At 40.0% G+C, this 18,575-nt stretch overlaps 1 protein-coding gene across 5 annotated transcripts in view; it reads left to right on the top strand.

Annotated features, from left to right (window-relative positions):
* The window catches only part of GOLGA4 (golgin A4), a 116,500-nt gene that overhangs the window by 18,596 nt on the left and 79,329 nt on the right, over positions 1 to 18,575 (top strand). For 4 of the 5 annotated variants that reach the window (XM_017508445.2, XM_017508448.2, XM_037731305.1 and 1 more), the window contains exons 3-5: positions 3,242 to 3,340; positions 9,693 to 9,758; positions 15,479 to 15,793. In XM_017508445.2, the coding sequence (XP_017363934.1) occupies positions 3,242 to 3,340; positions 9,693 to 9,758; positions 15,479 to 15,793 (480 nt within the window). The remainder of the gene's footprint in view (positions 1 to 3,241; positions 3,341 to 9,692; positions 9,759 to 15,478; positions 15,794 to 18,575) is intronic. The other variant, XM_017508449.2, reaches the window with a different exon arrangement.

Raw genomic sequence — 18,575 nt, 5'->3', positions numbered from 1 at the left:
AAAAAAAAAAAAGAAAAGAAAAGAAACAGGACCATCTGTCTTAGAGGCAGAGGGATTTATACCCTTGGGAAGACACTAAACTTTTTAGGCCTTTTTACAAAGGCACTAAGCTTTTTAGGCCCTTCTCCCAGTGTTATACATGAGAGATGATATTCCAGCGTTTGTTACCTGAATAAAAAGCAATCTAAAAATCACTGAAATAAATAATAATAGTTTTTCAACGATGGACTGCATATATGACAATAGTCCCATAAGATTATCAGGGGGCTGAAAAAATCCTGTCGCCTAGCGACATGTAGCTGTTGTAATGTGTTTGTGGTGATGCTTGTATAAACAAACCTATTGTGCTGCCAGGGGTATAAAAGCTCACAGTAACATCCTAGGACTTCACCTTCTCTCGTGGCCTACTCACTGACTCACCCAGAGCAATTTCTAGTCCTACAACCTTCATTCATGATAAGTGAGTGCCCTATAGAGGAGTGCCAAAGACTCCTGAGGCTTTAAGATGGCTGTCAATGGACAGTAATTTTGATATACTTCAATAAACACACACATATACATATATGAGAGTATGAGACATGGAGGATAGAGAGATTGAAAGCCTTTAACGCACATCTGCAGCGAGTTTCAGATAGACTTCACGAATGTTCAGACACATATAACTTCATCATTGGTTTTTTATAGCCTTTAACTTAAATTTAACATCCATTCAAAGGATGATCTGACTTCCTGTAAGATTTTCAATAGAAGTAGAAACTTGGATATGTTGATACCCTAGAGCCAAACAGGCATGTAGCATATTTTAGTATTCTACTAATAAAGTTAATGGCTGCATCCTGTCCAAGAAGTACTAGTTATCACATAATATACAAGACGTTAAAATGTTTTTCCTACTTAGAATTACGAAGGCCTCTAATGTAGGACCAAATGAAGAGTTAGTTAAGGCTCTAGTTAGTATTCATAACTCTGCAGTATTGAGATGAAAAGTTTATGCTCTTAAGCTTTTGCAGACATTTCTTTTCAGCTGTAAGTTATATATGATATATGTAATTTATCACCATATTAGGTAATAACTGGTAAAGTCATGTTTCAAAAATTTTTTTGAGAAAGGATCTCACTGTTTTGCCCAGGCTGGAATGCAGTGGTGTGATCACAGCTCACTGCCAGGCTTAGGTGAGCCTCCTACCTTAGCCTCCCAGGTAGCTGGGACTATATGTGTGTGCCACCACGCCTGGCAAATTTTTTGTAGTTTTTGTAGAGATGGGGTTTTGTTTTGTTGCCCAAGCTGGTTTTAGATTTTATTTAGAAATAATTATAGATTCATAGGAGGTTCTAACATCTTTTGTGGGGGAGGTTCTAACATCTTTTGTGGGGGAAGCCCTATATACCCCTCACCCATTTCTCCCCAATAGTAACATCTGTGTAACCCTAGTACACTGTCCAAACAAGGAAACTGACATTAGTAAACTGTGGCATCCACAGAATGCCAGATTGCCAGGTATGTTACATGCAGTGTTTCCTGTTGCATATATCATTTATATGCCAGTAAACTCTTATTGAGGTTTTACCAGCTTTACATGCTCATGTCTTCTGTGTGTGTTTGTGTATGTGTGTAATTCTATGCAATTTTATTACTTGTAGATTTGTATAACTTCGCTCATCAAAAAATTCATTCTGATTATAACTTATTGTACATCTAATTCATGATTGTCAGTAGTTTGGTGTGTAGTATACAGTTTCTGAAAGAAAACTAAAGCAGAGAAGATAATATGTACCAAAAGCATTAGTGTAACAGAAAATGTCTTTAAACTTATTATAAAGTTTCAAATGTCTCTAATGTACATATTTTAGAGAAAAATAATGTGCTATGTAAGTACAAATAAATGATTAAAGTTTTTTATGTTTTATTCTCGCCATGTGTTTTCATGCTATTTTTTTGAATATGTAAAAATGAATGAGTCAATATTTATGAAAGTTATTCTAAGATTTTGTGTTCTTTACCATGCATTTTTTAACCCACTTTACTGAGATATGACTGACATGTAAAAAGCTGTACATATTTAATGTGTACAATTTGATGAATTTGGTGATAAGTATATACCTGTGAAACCATCACCACCATCAAGATCATAGACACATCTATTACCTCCCAAAATTTCCTCCTACCCCCATTGTTATTATTTTTGGTAAGAACTAACATAAGATCTGCTTTTCTAGAAAATTTTAGGCCAGGTATGTTGGCTTACGCCTGTAATCCTAGCACTTTGGGAGGCTGAGGCAGGTGGATCTCTTGAGCTCAGGAGTTCGGGACCAGCCTGGGCAACGTGGTGCATCCCTGTCTCTATCAAAAAATACAAAAATTGGCCAGTCATGGAGATGTGTGCCTGTAGTTCCAGCTACTCAGGAGGCTGAGGTGGAGGATGGCTTGAGCCTGGGAGGTTAAGGCTGCAAGAGTGTGCCAAGAGTGTATTACTATGCTCCAGCCTTTTATAATACAGTTTTTTTTTTTTTTTTTTTTTGAGATGGATTCTCACTCAGTTGCGCAGGCTGGAGTGCAATGACGTGATTTCGGCCCACTGCAACCTCTGCTTACTGGGTTCAAGTGATTCTCCTGCCTCGGGCTCCCAAGTAGCTGGGATTACAGGTGCTCACCACCACACCTGCCTAATTTTTGTATTTTTGGTAGAGATGGGGTTTCACCATGTTGGCCAGGCTGGTCTTGAACTCCTGACCTGAAGTGATCTGCCCACCTCGGCCTCCTATAGGGCTGATATTATCAGGCAGGAGCTACTGCGGCTGGCCCTATAATACAGTATTGTTAACTGTAGGTGCTCTGCCGTATAGAAGATCTCAAGAACTTACTTAGCTTGCATGTCTGAAACCATGTCCCGTCATGTATTGTTTTTATTTTTAATTGGTATTGATTTTTATAACAGATTGCCAGATATGTTTTACGGTGCTTTCTGTTGAGGATATCATATGTATGTCAGTAAGCAAGTTGTTCACGGATTGGGTTTTGAGTTCCTAAACTGATCACCCATCTCTATTCCTGACCTTTTCCAACAGCTTATTATTTCTGTGGCTAGGGTGGTGGTGGTGATGGTGATCGTGGTGGTACTGATGACCGTTATAGTGTTAACGCATGCCGCATGGTGAGAACACTTTGCAACATGCCATTATGATTTGGTTTTCATCATTTGTTTTATTTTTATACCTTTGCTTATTACACTGAATGACACAGCTGCTAGCCGGGATGATAGCAGAGCCTGCTTTTCTCTCTGAGTATACTATCTTTGCTTTGGATTCCTCCAAACATCCTAAAACACAGAGTGACAGTGTGGTGAGTCCTTCCACGCTTTCTGCAATCCCTTTGTGGGGAAGCAAAGTAATTTGGCAATTGTAGAAGCAAATCTCCTGTTACTTGCCACTTACCTTCTCTCAAAGCATCTTCAGTGTCTTGGTGCTAACCCTGCTCTAAAAAATCAGAGAGTTAATTGCTGAATTCTGATGGCTGGTGTGCTTCCTGGTAGCTTTTTAACTGCAACAAAAATAACACTGTTTCGCTAATTTAGCTACTTTAGTAATGAAGCTACCTTGGCTTAGTCTAACCTTGTTTTTTCTCCCAGGAATGTTTGTTCATTAACTAAAAAAAGATAGGCAGTGCTACAAATCTCTGTTCTACTATTGATGGGAGGTTAAGAATGTTTTGAGATATGACTTACATTTTTAGGGGAATAATTCATTGTTATATGTTAAGTCCATAATTAAACAACACTGAATAGGTAGATTCTGCTGTAACAGATAATTGCATCTTATTTTGCAGTTACCTGTTTTTTAGGTGTTAAATATCTGAAAGGAGAGGATTGTCGCATTTGTTTTCAACTGACTTGTGCCACACAGTTTTGAATCTTGTATGTAATTTAATTTTTGGAAAATGGACATTTTCCTTTTGAAAGTGTCTGGTAAGCTCATAATTTAGCAAATTAAAATTTGAGATGTTTGTACAGTAAGGATAGCCTTTGGAATTAAATGCTGACTGAACTGGGATTGAGATTTTTCTTTCTTTTTTAAAAAAATTGTTGTAGAAATCTTGTTAATTATAAAAACAAAAGAAAAGTTTACAGTGCAGAAATGTGTCAAACACCATCAGATTGAGATTGAGGTTTTTCTAAACAGTAAGAATTGGTTTAATTTATTAGGTAGCTGGTGATGGAAATAGAATGTTTCTGTACTTGAACCATGTAGCCAGTAAAGACATGGTTTGCATATGGCCAGTAGCAGTCTTAAATTACGTTGTAAACTCAGTTTTAGAAAATAAAGCAGCTAGGGAGATAATGAGATTTCTAGTTACGCCTTAGCTTGGGTCTCAAGGAAATGTGGTCTCTCCTGGGCTCTGTAATTACAAGTAATATCTCATTGTTTTCAAAACTGATTTGGGAGGGAGTCAGAAGTCCCAGTTAGAGAGACTTAACTGATTTTCTGGGATACATATATATTGGTTTGAGTGGGGTCTCATTGTGTTGCCCAGGCTGGAGTACAGTGGTATGCTCACGGCTCACTGTATCCTCGAATCCCTGGGCTCAAGCAGTCCTTCTTCCTCAGCCTCCCAAGGACATGGGACTACAGACATATGCCACCATGCCCAGCTAATCTTATTTTAATTTTTTTAGAAACATAATCTCACAATATTGCCCAGGCTTATCTTGAACTCCTGGCCTCAGGTGATTCTCCTGTCTCAGCCTCAGAAAGTGCTGGGATTACAGGCATGACCCACTGTGTCTGGCCCAATTTACTTTGAAAAGTATAAAATAATATTGCTTTATATTTTCATGTAGTAGTAATAGAAGCTATTAAAAAAAAAACAGCAGAAAAGCATTTGTATTGAGTACTTATTCTGTTGTTGAGAATGCTATTAATGTAAAAGTGGAGGCTTTAGTGCTTTTTTTTTTTTTTTTTTAGTCTTGCTCTGTCACTTTCTTGTTCTTTTTTTTTTTGAGAGAGAGGGTCTCACTCTGACACCCAGGCTGGAGTGCAGTATCGTGATGTTGGCTCGCTGCAACTTCTACTTCCTGGGCTCAGGTGATCCTCCCATCTCAGCCTCCCAAGCTGGGAACTGGGAGCTCCCACCAAGCTGGGAGCACAGGTGCATGCTACCATACCTGGCTAATTTTTCTATTTTTAGTAGAGATGGGGTTTTACCATCTTGGCCAGGCGGGTCTCACACTGTTGGGCTCAAGTGATCCTCCTGCCTCCCCCTCCCAAAGTGCTGGGATTGCAGGCCTGAGCCACCACACCCAGCCTAGTCAAAAACTTATTTCTCCCAGTGGGACAAGGGAGACCATAGCATAGCCCATTTTGGAATAAAAATTTAGCTAGGGTCTAATCCACTATAAGTTCACCAGGTACTGACTTTTCCTTAGTTAAGTTTTTTGATAAATGTAGCTGTTTACCCCAAATTCTAAGATTATTATATCCTTCTTGCTCAGCAGTCAATACAATGGTTATTGAAAGACCGAAAAAATATGTAATTGAAGAAAAGTCTGGCAGGGAACCTGTGTGGTTTTAAGTTGAATATACTTTAAAAGAGTTTTTATCTAATAATTTTCCCAATGAAAAGGATTGGTGAGTTTTGAGTATTGACAGGTATTGAGCTAGTTCTATAGGCACCTTGCCAGGAGAAAGCCTTGAGAGGAAGCAACTGCATAAGGATTTAATAAGCATTTATTGAGCCCTTAATACTAGTCACGCAAAATGTTAGGTCAGGCAAAATGTTAGGTCAGGCAAAATGTTAGGTCAGGCAAAATGTTAGGTCATGGGGACTAAGATGAAAATGCCAGCATTCTCACCATGGCACACGTTTACCTGTGTAACAGACTTGCACATCCTGAACATGTACCCCTGAACTTACAAGTCGAAGGGAAGAAAAAGGGAAGAAATAGAGGGCTCTGTCCTCTGAGAGTTTATAGTTTGCTTTGGAGACAAAAATGTCAACATACACTTAAAGTACAAAGGAGTTAAGGCTTCATAGAAAAGAACACAGGCATAAGGAATGTGTTAGTCTTCCAGGAACCATATGAAGCCTCACATACAAAGCTTCACAAAAATTGAAAGCTGGAAGAACAGAAGTTTGGCAGAAATGGAGAAGGCGTGGCAAGTAGTGACAAGTCTCTGATTTTACTTCTCGAGATTCCTGATGTAAATTTACGGGAGAACTTAGGCCAATACTTTTCATAAGCTGTCCTGCATTTATTTAGATATGCGGTTTAATACATAAATGGAAATATATATATGGGGAGAAGTTTTTAAATTTTGTTCTCTGTGTGTTTAATAGAGTGGTATTTCAAACAATTGTAGGGTAGCTTTTTTTTTAATCTTTTGAGACAGAGTCTCGCCTTGTCCCCCAGGCTGGAGTGAAGTGGTATGATCTCGGCTCACTGCAACCTCTGCCTCCAGGGTTAAAGCGATTCTCCTGCCTCAGCCTCCCAAGTAGCTGGAACTATAGGTGCATACCACCACACCTGGCTAATTTTTGTATTTTTAGTAGAGACGAGGATTTCACCGTATTGGCCAGGCTGGTCTTGAACTCCAGACCTCAGGTGATTCCCCCGCCTTGGCCTCCCAAAGTGCTAGGATTACAGGTGTGAGCCACTGCACTCATCCCAGTGTAGCGTTTTTATATGGACCACAATCACATGTCAAGTCATTTACTTAAAACAGAATATGGATTTTCTTGCTGTTCTTCCTCTTAAACTAAATATTGTATGGAGCCCCTTCATTTTCTTTCTCCATAATTTGTCTATTAATTTTCAGTATATTAACTGGTGAAGATAATTGTTGATCTCCCTAAAGCATATTTTATATTTTATGCAGTGGTCCCCAACCTTTTGGCACCAGGGACTGGTTTCGTGGAAGACAATTTTTCCATGGACTGGGGACCCAAGGATGGTTTTGGGATGATTCGAGTATATTACATTTATACTGTGTACTTTATTTCAATTATCATTATATTATAATGTGTAATGAAGTAATTATACAACTCACGTAGAATCAGTGGGAGCCCTGAGCTTGTTTTCCTGCAATTAGATGGTCCCATCTGGGGGTGATGGGACACAGTGACAGATCATTAGGCATTAGAGTTTCATAAGGAGCACGCAACCTAGAGCCTTTGCATGCACAGTTCACAACAGGGTTCATACTTCTATGAACGTCTGATGTCACCACTGATCTGACAGTAGACAGAGCTCAGGTGGTAATGTGACTGATGGGGAGCAGCTGTAAATGCAGATGAAGCTTCACTTAGTCACTCACCGCTCTCCTTCTACTGCGTGGCCCCGTTCCTAACAGGCCATGGGGTAATACTGGACTGTGGCCCAGGGGCTTATGACCCCTACTTTATAGTATGTAGCATATTATATTTTTATACCTAGAAGGCATTCATTATAATGTTACATGGCTAGATGTCATGTATATAACTGGAAGATAAAAGTTAATTCCTGTGTTCTACCAGCCTGTCTTCCCTATCTAACTTTAAGGAAATGTCTTAGACTGATAAAATTTGATAGCATTTTATTAGACGGAAGAGGAGGAGGTACTTAAAATTTGTTTTTATTAGGGAAAAGTTGAAACATATTACAAAAGTGGAAATAGTAGTAGTAGTGGTACAAGAACCCCTCCCCATGTCCATCACCCAGTGCCAATCATTAATAACTCATGGCCATCCTGTTTTATCTGTTACCCTAGCCCACGCTTCCCTGACCGCACCACTACCATCTTGGCTACTTGCGCAGCTCCCCCTGGCTTCCCCACCCCACACCATTGGATAGTTGAAGCAAATTTCAGAAACTCTGTTCCATCAGTAAATATTTTGGTGTGTATCTCTAAAACAGTGTTTCTCAACTTCCAGGCACTGGTCCATGGCCTGTTGGTAACTGGGCTGCATAGCAGGAGGTAAGCGGCAGGCAAGCCAGTGAAGTTGCATCTGCATTTACAGTTGCTCTTCACCCGCATCACTACCTGAGCTCCGCCTCCTGTTAGATGAGTGGTGACAGTAGATTTTCATAGGAGTGTGAACCCTGCTGTGAACTGCATGCAAAGGATATGGGTTGCGTCCTCCTTATTAAAATCTAATGCCTGATGATCTGTCACTGTCTCTCATCACCCCCAGATGGGACCGTCTAGTTGCAGGAAAACAGGCTCAGGGCTCCCACTGATTCTACAGCATGGTGAGTTGTATAATTATTTCACTGTCTATTACAGTGTAATAATAATAGAAATAAGGTGCCCAATAAGTGTAATGCACTTGAATCATCCTCAGACCATCCTTGCACCCCCGGTCTTTAGAAAAATTGTCTTTCATGAAACCGGTCTTTAGAAAAATTGTCTTTTGGCACCTCCCTGGTGCCAAAAACGTTGAGGACCACTACTCTAAAAGATAAAGATGGCTGGGCATGGTGGCTCACGCTTGTAATCTCAGCACTTTGGGAGGCTAAGGAGGGCTGATCATCTGAGACCAGCCTGGGCAACATGGGGAAACTCCGTTTGTACAAAAATTAGCCAGGTGTGGTAGTGCACACCTGTAATCCCAGCAACTAAGGAGGCTGAGATGAGAGGATCACTTGAGGCTGGGAGGAGGCTGTAGTGAACTGTGAGCATGACATTGCTCTCCAACTTGGGCAATGGAGCAAGACCCTGTCTCAGAAAAAAAGACGAAAAATTTTTAGCCACAATATTTCTTTATCACACCTAAAAATTAATAATTTCTTACTGTCAGCTACCTAATCATTGTTCACAAAGTAGAAAACACCTTTGAAAAACTGAGCACCTTTTCCGCAAGTTAGGTCAGATATTTGCCTTTTCTTGGTCAGCTCTAGAGGTGGGGGAAATGCAAGATGTAACTACCAAGGTACTGAAACATAGTGGCGGGCATTTGGTGGAATATTTTTGTTTAAAACATGGAAGTTATTTTATCATGAGTTACTTCCACAGTTCTAACTAACTAATTTTAGTTAGACACTCAGTGTATTATAAATGCAATGTAGAATTTGAACCTCAAGGAATCTCATCTATTATGAAATCTATGCCAGTATGATGTAATCAGTAGAATGTTGCTTAACTTGGAACCTTGGGCATATGAACAGAACAAAACAAAAACCTTTCATGTGTGGAAGAAGAAGATTTTAAGTTCTTGTGAAAATTATAATTTCATTTAGATTGCTAAGTTCAAATGAATGAGGCATTACCATTTCTTGCTTTCAAGATATTTTTTCAGAGCTTAGCCCAACTAATTTTGAGTATTATGTTATTGTAGGTAAAAACTAACATTACTTCCTTTTCTGGTTAGTTTTCTGTGTGAGTGAGATTGTTCATTGATTCCCTGATGTTGATTTTTGTTATGGGGGAAAAACTGTGGACATAATGGGAAGAGGTATGTGACTAGCTTAAAATAAATTTTGCTACATACTAATCTTTGCTATTGGGTTCTATGTATTACAGCAAAATGAATTTTCTGAAATACTTACCATACTACAACAGTTTTGCCTTGCATGAAAACGTTCTAATAAATGAACAATTACTAATTTTGTTTAATAGATAAGTGTATCTAATAGGTCTTGGTATTTGGGTTTTATTCTTAACAGTTTTAAACCTTTAGTTTTTTGTTCTTTTGCTTTACAATGTTTCTTTCTTTTTCTTAGAATGCATCTACTCATGCCACGAAATCTCCTGACAGAGTTAACGGAAGTGAACCGACCATTCCCCAGGTCTGTTACTAATTGTTATTTTAGAAAATAACAAGTCATTTCAGAGTGTAGGTCAGTCTATGTAATTATTAGCATCTGACTTTACATTTAAATGGTGATGCCCAAATATTCAATACAGTGCATATGGTAAATACAGGTTTGCTCATGGTTTCTTGGAAAAAGTTTTAAATGAAAGCAAGATTGTATTATTTTTCATTTTAAAAATTAATGAGAGGCTAGGTTTTGTGGCTCACGCCTGTAATCCCAGCACTTTGGGAGGCTGAGGTAAGCAGATCGTTTGGGGCCAAGAGTTCGAGACTATCCTGGCCAACATGGTGAAACCTTGTCTCAGTTAAAAATAGAAAAAGTCAGTCAGGAGTGGCACATGCCTGAAATCCCAGCTACTTGGGTGGCTGAAGCATGAGAATCACTTGAACCCAGGTGGCAGACATTGCCATGAGCTGAGTTTGCGTCACTACACTGCAGCCTGGGTAACAGAGTGAGACTCTGTCTCAAAAAAAAAAAAAGAAAAGAAAGAAGGAAAAAGAAAATTATGAGAAACTGAAAACATTTGTGATCTGCATTTATAGTTATAAAAGATTATGGAGGTAGCCATATTGAGAGACATATTGAGTTATATAAGGTGGAAGGGGAACATGAAGGAATGAGATTTCATTTAAAGTCTCCTCTACTTTAAAGAGTGTATTACTACCGGAGTTTTTGTCCTTGGTTTTAAAAAAAGTTATTTATAGAGAGGGGCACAAGTGATATTTGTTTGACCGCTTCTAAAAAAGAAGGAAAAAAAATCATTATGATTAGCAGGGTGGGTGTGGTGGGTCATGCTTGTTATCCCAGCACTTTGGGAGGCTTCAGACCAGATTGCTTCAGACCAGATCACTTGAGACCAGGAGTTTGAGACCAGCCCTGACAACATAGCGAAACCCCGTCTCTACTAAAAAAAAAAAAAAAAAAATTACCTGCTGTGGTTGTGCCTGCCTGTAATCCCAGCTATTCAGGGGGCTGAGGCATGAGAATTGCTTGAGCCTGGAGGGTGGAGGCTACAGGGAGCTGAGATCAGACCAGTGTAACTCCAGCCTGGGTGACAGAGTGAGACCCTGTCTCAAGAAAAAAAAACCGTTGTGATGGCAGTATTGGAGATGAACATTTGTTTACTTTGGTTTTAGTGATGACTATTATCATTATCCTGGCTGTTCTTAGTAGTCCCTTATGTAAAATAGTAACACTTTAATTCTGCAAACCCAGGACATGAGTCTAGACAAGTTGATTTATGAGCTAAATGATTTATGAACTAAATTATGTAGACAAAACATTCAGAAGTATTGTCTAACAGATGTTTAAATGAGCTTCCCAAACTCCGTGAATGGATGTCTTGTGAGCTTAGATCCTTATAACTGTCAGTGAGGCTGGTCAGATTCTAGGGGCAGCCCAAGTCTCTGGGTCTGTTGACTCTGGTCTTGAGCAGCCACTCCAGGTCATCCTAAATTCTCTACAAATGCATTATTTTCTATAAGTGCCATGAAGTGTAGGGGTAAAATATCAGAAGGCATCAGTCTTAAGTAGTACTGTACTGAACATGTCTAGTGATCTTTAAAAAATATTATTCAGGAGTATTATGTAAAATAGATATTTTTTCTGTCATAGAATAGTCCAAAAAGACTAAATATAGTTATGAATGCAAAAATTGGAATGAATGATAATCAACTTTATAACAAATTCAGAATTTTAATTGAGGTAAAGAATGAATGTAGGTGATATTCAGGAAGTAAGCTCACTGAGGGCTTTGCACTTTCTTAAATATTACAAATATTTTCTTTAAAAATGATAAAAATGCAGTGGCTCACGCCTGTAATCCCAGCACTTTGGGAGGCTGAGGCGGGTGGATCACGAGGTCAAGAAATCGAGACCATCCTGGCCAACATGGTGAAACCCCGTCTCTACTAAAAATACAAAAATTAGCTGGGTGTTTGGCGCGCATCTGTAGTCCCCAGCTACTCGGGAGGCTGAGGCGGAAGAATCGCTTGAACCCGGGAGGTGGAGGTTGCAGTGAGCCGAGACTGTGCCACTGCACTCCAACCTGGCGACAGAGCAAGACTCCGTATCAAAAAAAAAAAAAAAAAAAAAAAAAAAAAAAAAAAAAAAAAAAAAAAAAAAAAAAAAAAAAAAAAATGAAAAAATGGTATTATGTGCTGTGTATTAGACATTTATAAAACACTTTACATATACGATCTCATTAATTCTTATAACAAAAAGATGGCTTCACTCAGTTTTACTTTTTTTTTTGAGACAGGATCTTGCTCTGTCATCCAGGCTACAGTACAATGGTGCAATCATAGCTCACTGCAACCTCAAACTCCTGGGCTCAAGCAGTCTTCTCACCTCAGCCTCCCAAGTGACTGGGATTACAGATGTGAGCCATCACATCTGGCCTGTTTAATTTTATTTTAAACTAATTTCTGAAAAGTTGATTGTTGGGTTTCGCAAATTAGGAACAATGTATATACAGGAAGGGGGCGGAATGCTTACTTTGAACATATTGACAGCAGCAGGAAACCATAGTTGACATCAAGGTTGAAGACATGGTAAAAAGCACACCCTAGAGTTCTTAAAATGTAGCAGCCTGTGAATCCTCTTATTACTGGGGCAAAGTATCCTATATAGATTGAACATCCCTAATCCAAAACCTTCAAAATCTGCACAATTTTTGAGTACTGACATGATGCCACAGTGGAAAATTTCACACCTCACCTCATGTTGAGTTGGAGTCAAAACACTGGTGTACAACATAGCTTATTCAGTGTTCCCAAGGGATAAAAGACTCTCCCTGCCCTCTAGCTGTGTAATTATCTTTTCCAGGCATACCCAGATTCTCTCATGCAAGCCTGCCCACAAAGAGTAACACAGAGGCACATGTGCAGGCCAGATGCGTTAAGGGCAGTTCCCCATGATGCCCCACATGGGGCCAAGGCCAGTGTGCTTTACTTGCTGTCGTTTTTTGCTTCTTCTCTGTTCTGTTGTGTGAAGATTTGTTGAAAATGTCAAAGAGCCCTGCAGAGGCCCTGTGTGGTAGTTCACACCTGTAATACTAGCACTTTGGGAGGCTGAGGTGAGTGAATCACCTGAGGTCAAGAGTTCGAGACCAGCCTGGCCAACATGGTGAAACCTCGTCTCTACTAAAAATATAAAAATTAGGTGTGGTGGCACATGCCTGTAATCTCAGCCACTTGGGGAACTGAGGCACAAGAATCGCTTGAACCCAGGAGGTAGAGGTTGCAGTGAGCTGAGATCGCACCACTGCACTCCAACGAAGCAGGACCATGTCTTAAAAAAATTAAATTAAAAAGCCATCCAGCAGAATGCCTCCTCCTCCCTAGTGGACCCATTTCCTTGTCCCTCAATTGCTTCTGGTGTTTCTTCTTACCTAAAAAAGAAAATACAGTGTGGAGTAACCTTTCAGTCAAAACTCAGCATCATAGATAGAGACTGAAAGCTTACTAGTGTTTGTTGTTGCTGTTGCTTAACAGCTGTTACAGGTGTTCTGGTGATACTACTGTGCTGCTTAGTCACGCTGAACACATTAGTTTTTTACTGTATTAATGGTATGTCACATATATATTTTTTGCTGTGAAGTACTTATGTGAATAAGCTTAAGAAAATTATTGCTTATCAGTAGCATGTAAGTTCAGAGTCAGGAATGATGGTGATACCAGACAACCACAGATTGTATTTGTGTCTGAAATTGTGACACCTTTGCTTTCTGATGGTTCAGTGTACACAGACTTTGTTTCATGTACAAGAATTATTAAAACTATGATAGAAAATTACCTTCAGACTATGTGTATTAGGTGTGTATGAAACATAAATGAATTTCGTGTTTAGTCTTGTTCTCATCCCCATGATATCTCATTATGTATATGCAGATATTCTAAGTCTGGAAAAAATCCAAAATCCAAAATATCTGGTTCCAGGCTTTCTGTGTAAGGAGTACTTAGTCAAAATGAATTCACAATATACATACTGTTTTATAGTTTGATTTTTCCCATTTAATAGTATATCTTGAACTTCTTTCCATGTATTATTGTTTATTAAAAATTTTTTTTGAAAATACTTTATAGCCTAGGACATACTTCTGAGTTGCCTTGGGAAGTGCTCTCCATATAGTATAATTTATGAACTGTATCTTCTAGTAATAAACATTTGGGTTGTTTCCAGATTTTACTCTTTTAAACCACCTGTGACAAATCTGTGTGTATGAAGGATATGGGGTGTATTAGCTCCTCTTTCTTATTCCTACCTTGACCAGTATTATTATTATTATTATTTTTATTTTTTTTTTTTTGAGACGGAGTTTCACTCATGTTACCCAGGCTGGAGTGCAATGGCGCGATCTTGGCTCACCGCAGCCTCCGCCTCCTGGGTTCAGGCAATTCTCCTGCCTCAGCCACCTGAGTCGCTGGGATTACAGGCATGCGCCACCATGCCCAGCTAATTTTTTGTATTTTTAGTAGAGACGGGGGTTTCACCATGTTGACCAGAATGGTCTCGATCTCTTGACCTTGTGATCCACCCGCCTCGGCCTCCCAAAGTGCTGAGATTACAGGCTTGAGCCACTGCGCCCGGCCTGACAAGTATTATTAAATCTCTAGAATCCGTGAGTAAAACATTTTTGTTTTGATTTTTTAAACTGTAGACTGAAGAGAATCTTTTTATTTTCCTGTATTTTTTGGCTACACATGACGTCAGTTTCCCTGAAGTATTTCACTCCTGGCACCTTTCAGATCTTATGGTGACCCTGTTGTTAACTAATGAGAATGAGCTTCTAGGAGACATCTGTTAAATATTGCGTGCTGTGACCTGAACAAAACAATACTGCTTAGAATAGTTGAATCAGCTCATATTATTTTTCACTGTGACTATTTAAATTAATTTGTTGTTATTCCAATGAATTAGGAGAACAGGTCTTGCTTATCACTGTCTAGCACTGGAGTTACTGATCTGTGCAGAGGGACTCTAACTCAGACCTTTCAACCGTCCTCCACAATTTGTTAATGCCTGTTTTTATTCCTAGTAGACAAATGGGAAGTAGAGCAGAATTGACTGCCACTCTGCAGCCAACACTGCACCACATAGTCAACTCTGCCTCACATCTCCTTATTAAACAAAGTGGGTTCATTACATGTTACCCTCCCCCCACCTCAGTTCCCCTCTTTCCTTGAGATTGATCAAGAATCACCACGTCTATAAAGACCCTCCAGATAAAACCCACTTAAGTTCAGTTACACAGTTCACATTTCATGGTATATACCTAGAGTTTAGACACTGGGCTTGGACTGTTATGGATGGTGTTTGGAGATGGTCACTACCTTCAAGGATCTTACAGTTTAGTGGATGAATCCTCACAACACACCTGTGAAGTCAGCTGGGAAAGTACTGCTTTCTTCTTTCTTACAGATGTGCAGACTGAAGGAAAGTGACTTACTGAGGGGCATTCTATCTCTAGGTGACAGACCTGGGACCTGTACTCCAGTCTTCTCACTTCAGGTCCAACATCATTTCAGCAATCACCAAGGGTGTTGTTTTCCAAAAAACAGTATATTATGTAAAATGTCAGGAATATAAATTAAACTTGTTAGAACTTTTATTAGATTGTTACTGGTGATGGGGTAATGGAAGTCTAAATGTGCGTATTTTAACCCACACATTCTGTTGGGTTTTGGTTGCAGTCAGGTGACACACAGTCTTTTGCACAGAAGCTCCAGCTCCGGGTGCCCTCCGTGGAGTCTTTGTTTCGAAGTCCAATAAAGGAGTCTCTTTTCCGGTCTTCTTCTAAAGAGTCTTTGGTACGAACATCTTCTAGAGAATCCCTGAATCGACTTGACCTGGACTGTTCTTCTGCCACTTTTGATCCACCCTCTGATATGGATAGCGAGGCTGAAGACTTGGTAGGGAATTCAGACAGTCTCAACAAAGAACAGTTGATTCAGCGGTTGCAAAGAATGGAACGAAGCTTAAGTAGCTACAGAGGAAAATATTCTGAGGTAGGAGCATGACCTTTTTGTCTGTACAAAAATTTCTTCTCTTGTTTTCTCATTCATATTACTGTATTGCTTTTACTCCTGTGATTGGCTAACCTGTTAATTCCCTAGATATATCCTGGTTACTAATGGTAGGTAGTCTGTGGCAATATCTAGTTAAAGACTTTCAATATCTAATTAAACAAAGACAGAGACCCTTTGGCAAGACTCTTGGTAAAATTTTGGAGAAGATTGTAATCTGTAGCCTTCTGGTTCTAAACTGATTTTTTTTTTTTTTTTTTTGACACATTTTCTCTCTGTCGGCCAGGCTGGAGTGCAGTGGTGTAATCTTGGTTCACTGCAACATCCACCTCCCGGGTTCAGGCAATTCTTTTGCCTCAGCCTTCCAAGTAGCTGGGACTACAGGCACACGCCACCACACCTGGCTAATTTTTGTATTTTTACTAGAGATGGGGTTTCACCATTTTGGCTAGGCTGGTCTCGAACTCCTGACCTCGTGATCTGCCCACCTCGGCCTCCCAAAGTGCTGGGATTACAGGCGTGAGCTACTGCGCCCGGCCAGCCTACTGGTTCTTACATTCTTATATAAGAATATAAGATATAAGAACCAGCCTACTGGTTCTTATATCCTTCCCTTCAGGCTAAATTTTATTAGTTGTCCTCCCTCAATTCCCTCTGCATCCTATGCAGTTAAAACAGTTCTTCAGGAAAACCTTTTTGGAGTAAGTTGTCCATATGTTTTTGTTTGTTTGTCTTAAACAAAATGTGTAATGTTTTATTGTCTTATGGTTTGTAAATCACCATTGTAGTTAATTTTAATTAATGAATACTAAAGTTCAGAGTCAGTATATTAAAGATTGCCATAACTTCTATTTCTAATTATGACTACAATATGAGTAATTTTATCCCACAACCAAAAACAAAACAAAAACAGAGATGAAATATACAAGATAAGATATCTTTTTAAACCATGAAATGCTAACAACATAGGAAACAATTATCAGGCTTAAATATATAGGCTGGCTGATACCTACCCAGAGATACAAACAAGGCATTAAAAGCCATGTATCTCACGAGGCACTTGTAGAATCAGCCTCCTTTTTACGATTTTTTAAGTTTTATTTTTAAATTTCTTTTTTTTTTTTTGAGTCAGAGTTTCGCTCTTGTTACCCAGGCTAGAGTGCAATGGCGTGATCTTGGCTCACTGCAACCTCTACCTCCTGGGTCCAGACAATTCTCCTGCTTCAGCCTCCTGAGTAGCTGGGATTACAGGCACGCGCCACCATGCCCAGCTAATTTTTTGTATTTTTAGTAGAGACGGGGTTTCACCATGTTGACCAGGATGGTCTCGATCTCTTGACCTCGTGATCCACACACCTCGGCCTCCCAAAGTGCTGGGATTACAGGCGTGAGCCACTGCGCCCAGCCTATTTTTAAATTTCTACCAAAGTTAATAATGGTTGTGAATCTTTTTGTCTGTTAATTCACTAACTTAACCATGGCTTTTAACTTGGGAAGCTGGGGTTGTAGTATACGTAATATTTAAGTATGCTAGATACTGTGTATTTTATATTTACTTGTTGTTGTTGTTTTTGAGACAGGGTCTCACCTTGTTGCCCAGGCTAGAGTGCAGTGGCTTGAACACGGCTTATTGCAGCTTCAACTTCCCAGTATTAAGCGATCCTCCAGCCTCATCCCCCTCAAATAGCTGGGACTCCCTGTACACACTACCACACCCGGCTAATTTTTGTCTTTTTAGTAGAGATGGGGTTTCACCATGTTGGCCAGGCTGGTCTTGAACTCCTGACCTCGTGATCCGCCTGCCTTAGCCTCCCAAAGTGCTGAGATTATAGGCGTGAGCCACTGCACCTGACTGTGAACATCATTTTTCTTTCTGGGGCCAGGTGCAGTAGCTGACACCTGTGATCCCAGCACTTTGGGAGGCCGAGGTGGGTGGATCACCTGAGGTGGGGAGTTGGAGACCAGTGTGACCAACATGGTGAAACCCCATTTCTACTAAAAATACAAAATTAGCCAGGCATGGTGGTGGGCGCTTGTATTCCCAGCTACTCAGGAGGCTGAGGCAAGGAGAATCACTTGAATCTGGGAGGCGGTAAGCTGAGATTGTGCCATTGCATTCCAGCCTGGGCAACAAGAGTGAAACTCCGTCTCAAAATAATAATAATAATAATAATAATAATAATTGGAGAGTCCTGGTCTTAGGCAAAATTTTATTTTTTATATTCTTTGTTGCTAGATGCACCTTTCATTGCTGCTTTTTTTTCTTTTGAGACAAGGTCTCACTCCTTCACCCAGGTTGGAGTGCAGTGGTGTGATCACAGCTCACCTTGTAGCCTCGATTTCCCAGGCTTAGGTGAGTCCCCCACCTCAGTCTCCTGAGTAGCTGGGACTAACAGGCAAGCACTACCGTGCCTGGCTAGTTTTTTGTATTTTTGGTAGAGATGGGGTTTTGGCATTTTGCCCAGGCTGGTCTAGAACTCTTGGACTCAAACAGTCCTCTTGTCTTGGCCTCCCAAAGTGCTGGGATTACAGGTGTAAGCCAGCATGCCTCGCCTAGTTGCTGCCTGTCTTTTGATTCAGGATATCACTAGTGGCATTTGGGACACACAGCAGCCTTCCAAGGTAGATGGCAAAACTTGAATAGGGGATGCTTCCTCTTAAACCTGAAGCTCTGAATTCTAATCCTTTCCACACTCCCCTGGGTGATGGTGGTGGTGGTGCTTAGTGACTTGGTCGGATGAATTCTTTTTTTTTTTTGAGAGGA

Source organism: Cebus imitator, unplaced genomic scaffold (genome assembly GCF_001604975.1).
Source record: "Cebus imitator isolate Cc_AM_T3 unplaced genomic scaffold, Cebus_imitator-1.0 Scaffold391, whole genome shotgun sequence".
NCBI lineage: Eukaryota > Metazoa > Chordata > Mammalia > Primates > Cebidae > Cebus > Cebus imitator.
The sequence above is the reverse complement of the archived record's forward strand: the minus strand, read 5'-3'. Positions and strand labels throughout refer to the sequence as shown.